The sequence below is a fragment of the Scleropages formosus genome, chromosome 8, assembly GCF_900964775.1.
Source record: "Scleropages formosus chromosome 8, fSclFor1.1, whole genome shotgun sequence".
Taxonomy (NCBI): domain Eukaryota; kingdom Metazoa; phylum Chordata; class Actinopteri; order Osteoglossiformes; family Osteoglossidae; genus Scleropages; species Scleropages formosus.
The window spans coordinates 31,889,289-31,903,542 of record NC_041813.1 but is presented as its reverse complement, the minus strand read 5'-3'; the positions used below and the strand labels follow the sequence as shown (position 1 = coordinate 31,903,542).

Here is a 14,254-nt window from a genome sequence, read left to right as displayed (position 1 = left end):
GCTTTCCAGGAAAACACAACTTCCAAAGGGTCCTTTCAAAGGTGGGGAAAACGGGTCCTTTAGAAATGGATGCAGAAAGCTGCCTGTGGGATGACTCCATACAAGGGCCTGAAAGCAATACGCTTAGGAGCCACTTTGCGTCATCCAACCCCCACGTGAAGCTCAACAGTTCATCACTGGGTTCTGTCAACAAAAACACTGCTTTCAGGGGAGCATTTTATGTTGAAGAGAAAAATTATTCAGTTAAATGTGTTGATCGAGCTCTGGAGTCAGCTATTTTCTTCACAGAGAATGCATTCTTCGGGTCTCAACATGCACACACACACACACACACACACACACACACACACACACACACTTTCAGAACCGCTTGTCCCATACGGGGTCACGGGGAACCGGAGCCTACCCGGCAACACAGGGCGTAAGGCCAGAGGGGGAGGGGACACACCCAGGACGGGACGCCAGTCCGTCGCAAGCATGCAGTCATATTAAAAAGCATCGAAAAGTATTTTTTCCAGGTGAAAACACTTCTGCCCCCTCGTGGTGAAAAGTACTTACTTACACCGTACTTTACAAGCTTGGAAATACACAAGAATTCTTACTTTCTGGCAGTTCAAAAATGTCCTAACTGTCAGAGCCAAGGTTTAGCTGATGCTCAAAAATTAATTAATTAATATAGAGATTTTTGAAAGGCACATACCAAGATTTCGGCAGCATCTGCAAGCCATGGTGCCCGTGGAAGCGTCTGCTCACCGCAACTGGCTCTTTCACTGTAAGCCTAGAGAGCGCTCACAGCCAGCTTGGGAAGGACAGGTGGAAGAATGAGTGGAAAGCAGAGCTCGAAAACAGTGTCCAGAGCACACAGCAAGGAAAGCTGCATTTTATCCATTAATAATACAGACAAGGCATCAGAAGTGTGATATGGCATGAAGAGCATTCTGTGAAAAAATTCAGATCCAGATATTTGTAACTGTGTACATACAGGTATTTAATGCAAACATTACAGAACTAAAATAACAGACAACATGAGTGTTTGACCAAGCATGAGCCCCAAAAAAACTATGCCGTTCAGTTTTGGCCATACATTAAATTTCTTGCAGTTGTTATCTTATAGGTTATTTTGAGTACAAGCAAGAAAATTCTGGTTTAGTGCCAGAATAATTTCATTACATTAACGCCTTTGACATGACTCTCCAGAGGCCCCAGTGGTTTTTCTTCTCATCCCTTGTGAAATTATTAAGGTTCAAATCACATTGCAATGAGAAGAAGAACAAGTTTATTCTTTCCTGGTCATGAGGTGTTCACCCTGATTTCAGAGCAAAGCGATTGCATGGCTGTCCACTGGGTCTTTGCTGGTATTTTGTAAAAACTACTGAAGGCACAAAGGGTGTCGTGACAGGAAATAAAAGCAAAAAAAAATGACATTTTTGAAAGCAAGCAGCAGAAAGAAGTACATGCTGGACTGCTTGTATGTGCTATATCAGCTTGTCTTGGATTCTCAAGGCTGTTTATTAACAGTGCTGCCTGAATCATAGTTGGGCCTCAGGAAAAAACTGAACTAAAGATGACCAAAACTACCCAAACTAAGTTTAATCACATTTTGTGACCCTGGTATCGATCATGCAAGTGGCTCAAAGATCAGTGCAGGGTAGTATCAGAGTCAGCTTCCCACGGGTCATTTCATGTGGAATATTAATCAGGAATTTTCTTTAAAACACTTTAATATATATGCGCAGTCTTCAAGGCACTGAAATCTTACACCCATTTATTAAATGGTATTCAGCAGCTTACTTCCAAGCAACATTCCAATCATATTTAATGTGAAAATTTTTTTTACATAAGTTGTCCTCGAAAACAGAAGGAGCTATTTTCCAAATCACATTTTTTCAAATGCTGCCACACATTCCCATCCTGCCTCGCCAAAAACAACAATTTTGACAAGTAATAATTAGTTCCCTTTTGACCACCTACATTTAAGTGTCACACATCTGAAAAATCAACGTCAACATAAATTACAAGTACTGTCAGCATCCGAATTATCCTCATAATTAGCAAAACTGGACTTTTCATCAGACATTCAGGTGCTAATAATCATTACAAAATAAAGTCTGTAAAAGGTTAGTGTGTGTTTGATTCAGAGTAGTTTGAAGATTTAAAAATGACAACAGCACTTGCCTTACACCCCTTTTCGCCTTAAGTAGAGTACGTGTGTGTTCCGCAAGACTTTACAGAGAACGCTTGCAGGATGTGACATCTTCTTTCCAACTATAAAAATGATTATTAATAAAGCCTTTTTAAGAATAAAAATAAATGTATCTTTGTGAGCAATCAGCGTACTAAACTTAGGTATCTGGTATGAAGGATGACTAAGCTCATTCTTATTACTATTCTTGTTATGAAGCTGAGAGTGTGCTCCAGACTGATTTTCAGGGTATTCAGCTGTAAGTGTCCTCTCTTGCATGACTCCTGAAGTGCTTATTGAGTTTGCTGACATCAGTGAAATGTTTTCCGCACAAGGTGCAGGAATACGGTGTGTCTTCAGTGTGTGTTCTAATGTGATGTTGCAGACAGACTGCATCATTCAACTGCTCTCCGCAAAGGGAGCAGCAGTACAGCCGGGCCCCCGTGTGCACTCTCTGGTGTTTCTTACAGGTATATGCGTCCTTAAAACTCATGCCGCACTGGACGCAGCTGAACAGCCTCACTTCTGTGTGAACCCTCTGATGGTTTTTGAGTGTGCCGTCATTGTTGAAACACTTCCCACACTGCGTGCAGCTGTACGGTTTTTCTCCCGTGTGAATGCGTAAATGTATCTTCAGGCGCGACACGTGACTGAACGTCTTCCCGCACTGCGGGCAGGAGTGCGACCTCTTCGCCCTGACCTGCCTCAGACGGCCCCGAGTCGACTGGGTTTCAGTCCACGACGTACATTCACCTACGACCTCGCTGACGTTCGGCTCTTCGGCGCTTCTCAGGTTGCCAGACTCATCGGCGCCACTCAAGTTCGTTCCGTTCGGTTCCGTTTTAAACGGGCCTGACTCCACATTAGGCTGAGAGTCCACTTCTGCAGGACTCATGATTTTTATCTTAAAAAGATCCGAGAGCTCAACAGCATCCTGACCTTGGTCATTTTTACGGCAGGCAGGTCTGAATCCCGGACCACCAGAAGTCAGCTTTCTGCGTCCCGCTGTCCAGTCAGACTCGGGCAGCTCTCGTGAATCTCGCCTCGTTGTCACTCCAAGAGGAATAACGTGACCGTGCAGGTCTCGCTTTCCATCGACAGGTGTCGTCTCGGTGTCCTGTTCCCGCAGGGAGTTCCAATCCAGCCCGGCAGCCTCCCGTCTCGTGGGGGACCCTGTGCCAGGGACAGGGGGCAAGATGGACTGGTCCGCTTCTGAATAGGAACAGAGGACACAGGTGATGCTCGCGCAAAGCCGTCTGCTGTCTGCGCCGCTTTCCGAACTGCTAACATCTCACACACCACCACCACAAATGTAAAGGTGGGTGACAAGTTCATCAGTGAAGGCAGCAATCAGTGAAATGACTTTTGGAGTCTGGTGTTCAGATACAACTGAAGTGTTGGCAAAGTGAGACCGGCATTAAAGATGTCGCCTCGCACTGAGAAGTGTCACCGAGAACACAGCTCTCCACACCACTAACCCTGTACTCTTCCTGTGTCAACGAAGGGCCACGACAAGTTTATTATTTAAATCGTTTAAAAGCAGCTAGACTACGAAACATCGGGCGCAGACATCACTTCCTTATCATAAGGCTTATGTAGAACTCAGACTGGCAGTGACCTTGGGATGCAACCGCGGTACAGTGTTGAACTGAAGTGTGTGTGTGTGTGTGTGTGTGTGTGTGTGTGTCACACGGGCTCATCATCGCTCAGCGGAACCGCCCACACGCCTACTCAACATAGACAGACCCCCTGCGAAGGGCTCTGCGTCCCTACGAGTAACTTTCTTCCCATCGGACACATGATGATAACGCCGGTCCCGGCGTGCGTGGATCGGGTCATGGGGGGGAGCCACGGGACGCCGCGCGCGAAACCGTGCAACTACTACGCTACGGTCACACAAGAGGAGTCACGGCCCGGGCGGTTCGGTGCTCCGTCGGGCTCGTGCTGCAGGACGAGCGCGCGCGCGCGCGCGCACGCACACACACACACACACACACACACACTCACACTCACACTCACACTCACCGCCGGGCTCCCGCAGTCCAGCTTCCCTCAGCCTCCGCCTCAGGAGCTCGTTCTCCCGGTGCGTCCGGGCCGTTTCCTCTCGATACTCCATAACCGTGGCTCCCACCACCTCCAGTATGTCCCGCACGGTCACCATGAGCCGTTCCGTCAGGTATTCGTTCAAAAGCTGCAATTTCTTCATGTTTTCAGTCGCTACTTCATGCAGGAGCTCGTAGGAAGAAGGGGGCTCAGCCCATTGGCGCGCGCGCGCCCGCACTACCGCTTCCTTGTGGCGCGACTGTCCAACGGAGAGCTCGCGACTGACGATTGCCGTAATCAACAGAGAATCGGCGACACTTTCTTCTTGACTATATACGACAACAGTGTTTAAATTCTTCGTTCAGCCGGCTTTTATCCAGAACGGCTCGCACCATTTCAGTGTTACACTTGGGGATTGCTGGGTATTATTGATGAGCAAATCCGAGAGAGTAAATTGCTGCTTGAACGTCCAGCTTTCGGGATAAAACTCCCTGTCCGTCACCGCTGTGCTCGCTAGAGATTGTCATACTTACTTGTTAAATATTCGCCGTTAAGGGTTTTACTTGTCATTCCACAAAATACTTCCAAAGGTGTACTAATCCCAACACTGCATCACACACTCTACTACTGAAGTAAGCTTGACGAAGTTCATGTGGGTCCCGTACCCTAGGTATTACGGTAAAGATGTCCGAGCTCGTTTCTACGTCAGTAGTTCCAAGTGATCCTAGAAACGGCCTTTTCAATAGCCTAAGATTTCAGGATATTCGTGTAATGCACAAAAGTGGCCCCTCCGCACCTTACGTTGGAGAATTAAGTGTAATGTGAGAGTGTCCTTTAGGGAGTGGGGTCGAGGCCTGCTCAAATTGAGGCCTTCGGTGGAGTTAAGTACAGTGGCCTGAACTTGGGATTAAAAGTGAACGTTTTCCATTCGAGTCTTTCTCTAAAGGAGGTGAACCGTCTCTCCGGTCTCCCTTCAAAGCTCGGTCGCTTTTCTTACCGCTCTCTCTCAACAGTACCTTGACTGAAGACGGGCTGCCGGCAATAAAATACCGACGTGTCCGAAGCCGGGATGACGGCTGTACAACAAGTCGTGCAGGCGGTGTTTTAAGAGTGTGTTTATTGGAGCAGAGGGACAGGAAACACAGCGATCATCTACAAAGAAAAGCGGAGCACCTTATTCGTGCCCGGAGCTCAAGTGTGTTCGGGAAAGATGGGCGTTTCTTCGGGCGCGAGAAGGGACGAAATCCCAACGGCAGGTGACGACCAGCGCAGCAGGGGTCTCCTTCCTTTAGGGAAGGTGGCACAGCAGTTACGTGCCAAGGATGGCGAGGGACGCGTGCTCACGCTGGCCCACGAGAGACAGACGCCACAGCGGTGGGTTGGATCTGAGCCCAGGCCCGCCGACTGCCCCCGGGGCGACGCGACGCGTTCACTGGCCTTCCTTTCGGCTTGAAAATCGGAGAAAGAGCAGAAGGCAAACCCGAGCGGTGCCGAGCCACGACTTGCGCAACTGTTCAACGCACCCCATGCATTTTATGGAACTTTCAGCACTGTCTGCAATACTTGTTACTTTCTCCGCTTATTTGTGTCCCCGTCACCGTGCTGCTGTACTTTACAGTGCTGTAGCCGTGTGCAGTTTCCCCTGGGCCTGACAGTTTTTACCTGTCTGTGTAAAACATGCATGTAAATGTGTGCTTTTTCTTTCCTTTTTTTTTTTTTACACTACACAGCAAGCGGAAGGAACTGAAGCTGGACCTTTGCATGGTGCAGTAAGGAGATGCCGCTTCTGTTCACCCACCTGGATGACATCATTGTGTTTATTACATTTTATTATTCCAAGACAAGCACTGAAGATACCACACACACAAGTACGCACGAATCGAGCGACTCGTCGCACCGGAAACACGGTACGGTAACGCAGCCCCTTACAGCGGCTGCCTGCTCTCTCTCGTGTGGTTTCGGAGGTGGTTCTGCAGACTGCTCGCCGCCGTGAACGTCTTGGAGCAGTGCGTACAGTAGTACGGTCTCTCACCCGTGTGGATTCGCTTGTGCTTCTTCAGAGTGTCCCCGTCGTTGAAGGACTTCCCGCACAGGCTGCAGCAGTAGGGTCTCTCTCCCGTGTGGATGCGCAGGTGTCTCTTCAGGTTTCCCACCTGAGTGAAGCTCTTCTCGCACCAGGTGCAGCGGTGCGGCTTCTCGCCCGTGTGGATGCGCTGGTGGCGCCGCAGGTCCGCCGACTGAGTGAAGGACCTGCCGCACCAGTTGCAGCTGTACGGTCTCTCCCCGGAATGAATCTGCAGGTGCGTCTTCAGATTGAAGCGCTGGCTGAAGAACTTGCCACACTGGAAACAGCAGTGCTGTTTATCGCCCACGAAGGTCACCAAGCAGCTGTCGCCGCACGCCTCATCCGGTTTACCGGTTTGCTCGACGCTCTCGAACAAAGCGCCCTTCGTGTCACACGCCGCACTCGCGCCGGCGTCACACAGAGCGCCACCGGGGTTGTCCTGCACGCCGTCATTCGCGTGCGCTTCCGAGAGCCGCTCGGGCTTCGGGTCCACATCCCCCGGCTCGCTTTTGACCAGCTCGGGCCTCAGGCCGGGCAGCGGCTCCGGCTCGGCAGCTGCGGCGGACCGCGTGGCCCCGGAGACCACGCCCTCGGCCAAGTGAACGGCGCTGACGCTCGACGACGGCGAAACGACGGACAAGGCTATTTCCAGTGCCAGCTTTTTCAGTCCCGGCGTTGGAGCCTCTTGCGCCGCCTCCTCCGCCGGGAGCCTGTCCAGCGCACACGGATGATTGCAGGGCTCCCGCTTCCCGTCACCGGCCGCCGTCTCCACGTCCGCTTTCTGTCGGGCGTCCCAGTCCAGCGCGGGGACCTCCTGCCTGGCGGGAGACCTGCCCCCGAGGACAGGAGGGGCAGCCGGCTCTTGAGTTTCTATGGGGCAACAGGGCACACAGCTGAGTCACGCTTCACACACACTGCAAAAGGTGAATTATTCACATGTGAAGGGAGTCATCACGGGCCACACATGCAGCCGTTGTGCCACACTGCGTGTCACATGTTAGTGTGAGCACCAGCCTGAGCCCGTGTGTGTGTGTGTGTGTGTGCGCGTCCATGTGTACAATCGCACGACATGACTACTGATCTGAGTGTATTTCGCAGTCCAAAGCTAAGTGTGTTAAAGATGAACTTCACTGTCATTCAAGGAATGAAGATGCTCCCCTTTTCACAAAGTTACAAATAAGCAGCGCAGTGATCACTACTAACACACTTTTTCTAATTCCAGTATGAATAACTGATTTACAGTGTCTAACTGAATACCACGGCTACAACGCTGTCACCTGGAGTAAGGACAGACCAGGGACAATAGAAAGGACAAGTTACACTAATAAATGACAGGTGACAATAATAAGAGGACAACAAAAAAGACAGGTGACACTAAGACAGCTGACAATAATAGAAGACAAGTGAAGTGAAGTGTGACAAAGAACAGGTGCCAATAAAGAAAAAAAGGACACGCGTGGCGACACTAACAGGACAGGTGACAGTAAGTAAGGCAGTAACGCAGCGGACACCGGACGGACACCGGACGCCGGCCCATTCACTCACTCACTCACTCACTCACTCACTCACTCACCGGTCCACGGCGCCTCGGCCACGAACACGACCTCCCGCAGCCTCCGGCGGAGACTCTCGTTCTCGCGCTGCGCGCGCGCCGTCTCCTCCTGGTACTCGGAAATCATGTCTCCCACCACCTCCAGGATCTCGCGCACGGCCTCCATGAGGCGCTCCGTCAGATACTGGTTTAAAAGCTGCAGTTTAGTCATTTTGAGTCGCTACGGCGAGGCCCGCATGCACGGACGGAACAATGAAGCCTCGCGGAGCTCCGCCCCTTCCTGCGTGTCCGCGGACGGAGGAAGCCGACGTTCCGCTGCCGCGAGTCACGTGACGGGAGCGGCGGCGCTGTGCGAAGCTCTCGAATTGGAGAAAAATGTAGATGTAATGTAATGTCGGCCTCGGTGTAAATCTCTGTTCACTCTGACACGTTGAAGTCCACTTTCGCTGTTAAAACGGCAAGTTTCCTCATCATGAGTTGCGCAGAGCAGAAAAAGCCGCATGACGCTCCTCGAGCGCTCCAGGTTGTCATGGAAACGGTCTCGACCAGGTGGAAGCCCCGGGGTGGAAGTCCCAGGTGCAGGCCAGGCGCTCGTGGGATAGGCTCCGGAGCACCGCGAACCTGCTCTGGCAACATGTTATTGATGATGGAGGAATGTAGCCTTTAACCCTTTAAAATACTTTAACATCCTCTATTTATGCGAATTGAGGTGCGTGTAATGAACATGAATGTATATAACGCGGGCATATTGTCATCAGATGCCCAGTATTCACTAAAAGTAATATATATATATATATATGGCACATTTCGGTGAAGGCTGGCTGGGTATATTAATTTTCCCGTAGTTTATGTTAATTATCCTGCCATGATATTAGTAAAAGCCTCCTTTGAACACAAACACGTGTCTGGAATTGTGTACTTCATAAGAAAGTCTTTTCCCTTCCATTTTTCTCACTGTGTATTTAGGGGTTATTTTGGAATTCTCAATCAGTCTTTCAATGCAAGGAGCCAAAGGCTTTCTTACACAGAGTCCTTCCGTTGGACTGCTGCCCGCTCTGGCACAGAGCTCCAGGGTTAACTGTCTCGCCCTGGGCCAGCTGGTTCGTGATTTAGCGTCCATCTCGTAACGCAGGCCATTCACTGGAGCCCCGGGGGACACATTGAGCCTCTGTCTGTCTTTCGGAAGTGATCTTTTTCTACTTCTCCAACAATACGTCTCTGTGAGTCTCTGAGCCTAACACCATGCCAGCGATGAGCACTTAGGACGTATCACTCCGAAGTCTTTGTCTGCCTCTTCGTTTTTGTTTATACTTTTTCCAACCCTACCACAAATGTTCCTGTTCAGTGAATTATTGCGTGTAGGAAATTACCTTGATTTACATTTTTTCATTTACTGGAGCCATTCGGGGCAAGTAAATTGTTCAAGAGTACTGCAGTCAGAGGTGGGAGTTGAACCTGCGACCTCTGAGTCCAAAGGCAGTAGCTCTAACTACAGTACGAGCTGATTTACCATAGTCTTGCGTAAGCTGGGTCAGTGTGTATGGCCATCTTCCCTGAAACAAGGGATTTAATTTTGATGAATAACTGCTAAGATGAAAGGTAAAGCTCATTGCCATATTTAAAGTGTTCAGATTAAATCCTCCACAGAAAATGAGATCAGGCAACGGTACCAAGAACTTAATTAATTCAATTGAATTACCGGCCTTTACACCTTCCTTTCTGCAATATCTACAAAGGAGGGACAATTAATGTCCATCCCCATTGCTGTCTGGGACATTTATTTTGGGAACTGCCAGCTGGATGTGAGATCAGGCCCAAACCCAAGTGGATTGAGCTGTTTTCATTCTACGGTACAATTGTGTGAGTGGACATGTGTATGTGGGCATCCTGCTGACGTCCAAGAACGAGTGTGTCCCACCTCAACCCCCCTTTCTGAAATTGCATCATACTGAGCAGAAGCCCAGTGAAACTGGTTGAACATGTTCAGTGGATCAATGGATGGATCAATGAACCATCCAGCACGTGACCATCACTGTATGCCAATGTGCGGGTCGTCCAGGGAAGAGAACGGCGCTTTTTCTTTCCCCCCCTTGGCTGGGCCACCAAGAGCCTCAATAATTAATGCAGACTGAAGATTCAAATTAACTGCGTTTTTAAATAGCGAAAGTCAGCAATCTTTTCCTTTCCCTTCGTCTCTCTGTGCCAATAGTTTTTTTTGTTTCTTTTTTTTTGCAGCACAAACACCCCTTGCACACACAGACACGAGACGAGCGCATGAGAGATGATGGTAAGGATAAGCAACGAATTGCCCCACACACACACACACACACACACCTCGTATGTAAAGCGGGAGAAAAATGCACACAATGGACACCACAAGCGCGCTTTCAATTTCATTGGCTTTTTATTGCGAGCGCTAATTGAATTCGGACCCCGGACCGTCCTGTGCAGAGAAACGGGCCACAACACATTCCGTTCCGTTACAGCACTCAGCTCAGACATGCACAGCTGCTTGGTGCGAAATTAACTCCCGCCATAGCTATATAGTCTCACCAATAATGTGTGTGTGTGTGTGGTGCGAGAATAAGTTCCATTTTCGGATTCTGTCGGAAACGCAAAGAACACGGGCTCAGTGTCGGGTGAAGGAGCGCGCGCGGGAAGCGCCGCTCCGACAGATCAACACGTGGCGACGCGCGTGGCGGGAAAAACGCGCACAGCGCCGCTCCTACAAATTCGTCCTACTTACTCCGTGTCATAATGTATACTGTGTTTACTGTAGTATATAATATAGTGGTAATGATCGGAGTCATTCTCCCATAACAGCTCTAAACATGGATATACATATAGTATACAAACACTCTTTTTTGTTTCATCATCATGTCTGGGACACAAGACAGTGCAGGCAAGTTACATATGATAAGTGATCCTTATACTGTTGGGGAAGGAAAAACAAGCTGTCATTCACAGGGGTTGCACGTCTTTGCCTGCTGTCGCGTGCAGCAGTTCTCTTCATCCTCCTCCTCCTCCTCCTCCTCCGCGGGTGGGCGAGTGGGGCCCGCGACCCCCCACCGAGAGGGACGCCCCCAAAGTATCTCTCCGCCGCTCATTTTTAGTGAACGAGGCCGCGGCACTTTTACAACTTGCAGCGACGTTCAGAGAAACATTCAACCTTGGGCGAGAGAGCGACATATTGCCGCGCGCCACTGCTCGCGCAGTTTGCGGAGAAGACGTCCGTGTCGGAGGGGCGTCAAAATACACACGCGCACACTGACGGCTCGTGGGAAGACTTTAAAAACGCAGCGGCGGTTACTCGGCAGATGGTCCAGGACCCCCCCGCGCAGCACTTTCACTCTCGCGCCTTTCCCTGACCGCAGCTCTCGTGGATGAGCTTGTGCTGATGCGGAGTGAAACGTATCTGTGCGAGTGCGGTCTCAGGAGAGGAGTCCCGCACGATCCAGAGGGCCAGAGAGTGTACCCTCCGCTCCCCTCCCACAAACCAGTCCCCTTTTCCAGGAGGTGGGGTCCTTCCCCCAGCGGGATGAACTCTGTCACCTCCTTCTTGTCCTTCACTGCTGGAGCTGCCCTACACTGTCCCCTCATGTGTCATTTAAGGTCAGTCAGTCCTCAGCCCTCGTGCACACACCCCTTGCTCTCTTTTCCCCTCATGCAACGTTTGTAACTGACCAAAACTTGGAAACGTCCAGCTTATATAGGTCTCCGCAAGACGAATTTCTCCTCATATCAGTATATTGAGATTATTTACTCATGCCATGCTCGAGGTTACATATAGAGTGTCTTTAAAGGAAAATCGGGTCTGTGCAAAGTGACACGAGAGGAACGGTTCATGTCTCCGCTCAGAGGTGCGTGGAAGATGGTTGGAAAGTCAGATTTGTACGGTGAAAGACCCTCGTCTCAATGGGCGAGCAGAAAGGAGCCAGTGGACTATCGGTACCGACGCGATTCTTACTGCTGGATGGAGAAAGAGCCACAACTCAGAAGCTCTCACCTTTCTCGGACAGAGAGCGTGTGAAATCCGAGCACCTTTTGTACAGAAGTGTTTTTACCGGATGATACGAGTGGAACGTGGCGGCTCCCAGTGATCCACAGTGGTTGGGTTTCTGATGGAAAAATGCTTTGGAGAAGTTTCGGAGGAGCGGCCTGGGACCACCGGTCGGCCTCGTGCTCATGGCGCTCAGGACTTCAGGATAACTGAAACGGAGGAGGCGAACGTTAGCCGAGAAAGCGATGATCCGGGAGTCTGGCGACACACAGGCCACATGGCAAACACGGCAGAAAGAACGCAGGCGACAGCAAAGGGACGCTCACCTCCCCAGTTGATGATGATGCAGGCGATGATGATGACGATGCCACTGAGCAGCGAGACCACAGACAACAGCTTGGCCACTCGGCCGAGGCGTCGAGCGCCATCCACGTTGCCCTGCTGCAGACTGTTCCGGGACTGAACGAGACCGACCGAGAGAGGGTCACTGATGGGTGCGTGCACACACGCGCACACACGCACACACAGGCATACGCACGCCCGGCTCACCATGACGGAGAAAGTCAGCGCCACGATGTTGAGAGGCCAGACGGGACAGAAGCAGGACAGGATGGCCAGGAACAGGTAGTCCCTGGGTTTGGCCCCGGGGAGCCCGGAGTCCGTGGCCGTGCTGGGGTGCCGAGAGAGGGATGGGCGCGGCGAGGTGGTCACGTGACTGAGTGACCCCGACCGGCTGCCCCCTCTGGCCCCGCCGTTGGGGAGGTGAGCATGGGAGAGGGTTTGAGACTTGGCTTGCTGGCGCGTTGGAGGAGACGAGCAGGACGATAGAGTTGGGGAGTCGGCAGGTATCAGGCACGTGCCGTTACCTGCGGAGAGGAGCAAGAGGATGAATTCGTCCCCCGACCGGATGCAACAGACATCGCAAACAAAAAGCCGAAAGGAGAGAAAACGCTTCGCAGCCACACTTTAATCACAGGGCAACGAGACAACCAAGCACCGGAAGTACTGGAGAAACATTCAAAAGGACGATTACTGGTTTCCATGTTTTCCTTGACCGCAAGTACTTGCTCGCCGGACCAGATCTCCTTCTGCGGGGCGGGGGCGGGGCCAGGTGCAGGGGGCGGGACTTGCTGCTCCCCACTCATTGGCTCGGAGGCGACAACGGACGGGCGGGGCTCCTCCTCCTGCTGCAGGTTTGGACCCGGTTCCTGCTGAGGCTGCTCGACCCCCTCGAGTGTGGTGGGGAGCGCGCGAGGCTCTGCGGGGGGCTGCGTGCCGTTGGTGTTCAGAGCCATGATGGCCGCACAAGTCGCCTCGTCTGTGTTTGCCGCAGAGTGACCTGGAACAGAACAGAGCGCGTGTACGTCCGCACACACTCACAATGATAATGTTCGCGAAGGCTCGCGCTCATCATCAATACTGAGTCGCGGCGGGCGAACCGCGTGAGAGACCTCGTCCCGCGCGCGCGTGCTGCTGATGCTCAGACAAAGAGCGGGGGGGGGGGGGGAGAGGGGGGAGCAGAGCCCGAACCCCGCAATGGAGATCCTGAAGGATCCGCGCGCGTGCACATGCGGAGCCGACGTGTTCACAAGGTGGGGGGGGGTAAGCGGGTACAAACGGAGTAAGATCAGTGAGAGACGAACGGAACGCACACGACGCAGTGCCCGAATGAGCGCTGAAGAAGTGTCCCCAACTCACCTTATTACCTATTTCATGGAACCGCGGACAGGTGAAGTCATCCGAAAGGTGCGCACCCCGCGCACACTGCCATTGATTGCCTACGCTAGTACGGCGCGTGAAATAAACACGCGGATGCAGAAACTAGCGACGTCTCGCGACACACACAAGACAGAGGTGTGCAACGGAGAAAAGTGATGGGAGGCGGAGGCACCGCGGTCCCTTTGCACCCTCGGCTGCTCCGAACCCTTCTTCGGTGTCCGAAAAGCGCTGTACGGTGCAGATGGGGCGGGGGGGGAGGTGGGGGCGGGCGATGCAGGTGCCAGATTGCGCTTCGAACCCAGCTGTCGTGTTGCCTCCTCCTGGAGGGTCCATGAGGGGGGGGTCAGAGACTGGCGGTGCCCTGTGCCTCCGCCCCGCTCTTTCTCTTCCTCTTTCTCGGGCTCTTTCAGCTTCTCAGGGGCTCCGAACACAAACGTCGCCGGAGCGACGCAGCCCTTTCATTCAGCGCACCGAGCGCACAGACACTGTACTTCAACTCCGGCGATCGTGGCTCCAGTGCGCCCCCCAGCGGCGCAAGCGCGGATCTGTCCCCGCGGCACATCAGTCCGCGGATCAATAATATGCATCTTTGATCCGTGTCTAAGTGGAAGGCGGCGCTCACGTGCCGCTGACGGAGCGTCACGCACACGCTCGACAGCTCACGGCACCGCGGGGACACACGCACGCGCACTC

The 14,254-nt window shown here is 52.0% G+C and overlaps 3 protein-coding genes across 3 annotated transcripts; all 3 read right to left on the bottom strand.

The window, feature by feature from the left end:
- Positions 1-978: 978 nt before the first annotated feature.
- LOC108941531 (zinc finger protein 501) lies at positions 979-4,468 on the bottom strand. The gene is made up of 2 exons (XM_018764267.1): positions 4,208-4,468; positions 979-3,394 (listed from the first exon to the last, which is right to left on the bottom strand). Exons 1-2 carry the CDS (start codon positions 4,386-4,388, stop codon positions 2,436-2,438), a joined length of 1,140 nt encoding a protein of 379 aa, XP_018619783.1. The 5' UTR covers positions 4,389-4,468; the 3' UTR covers positions 979-2,435.
- Positions 4,469-5,501: 1,033 nt separating this feature from the next.
- Positions 5,502-8,111, bottom strand: LOC108941614 (zinc finger protein 696-like). Its single transcript, XM_029253940.1, has 2 exons — positions 7,864-8,111; positions 5,502-7,160 (listed from the first exon to the last, which is right to left on the bottom strand). Exons 1-2 carry the CDS (start codon positions 8,051-8,053, stop codon positions 6,151-6,153), a joined length of 1,200 nt encoding a protein of 399 aa, XP_029109773.1. The 5' UTR covers positions 8,054-8,111; the 3' UTR covers positions 5,502-6,150.
- A 2,117-nt stretch (positions 8,112-10,228) lies between these two features.
- LOC108941532 (proline-rich transmembrane protein 2) lies at positions 10,229-14,251 on the bottom strand. The gene is made up of 5 exons (XM_018764268.2): positions 13,541-14,251; positions 12,876-13,181; positions 12,392-12,708; positions 12,169-12,301; positions 10,229-12,051 (listed from the first exon to the last, which is right to left on the bottom strand). The coding sequence occupies exons 2-5, from the start codon at positions 13,135-13,137 to the stop codon at positions 12,035-12,037; spliced, it is 729 nt and encodes a 242-aa protein (XP_018619784.2). The 5' UTR covers positions 13,138-13,181; positions 13,541-14,251; the 3' UTR covers positions 10,229-12,034.
- Positions 14,252-14,254: the final 3 nt, after the last annotated feature.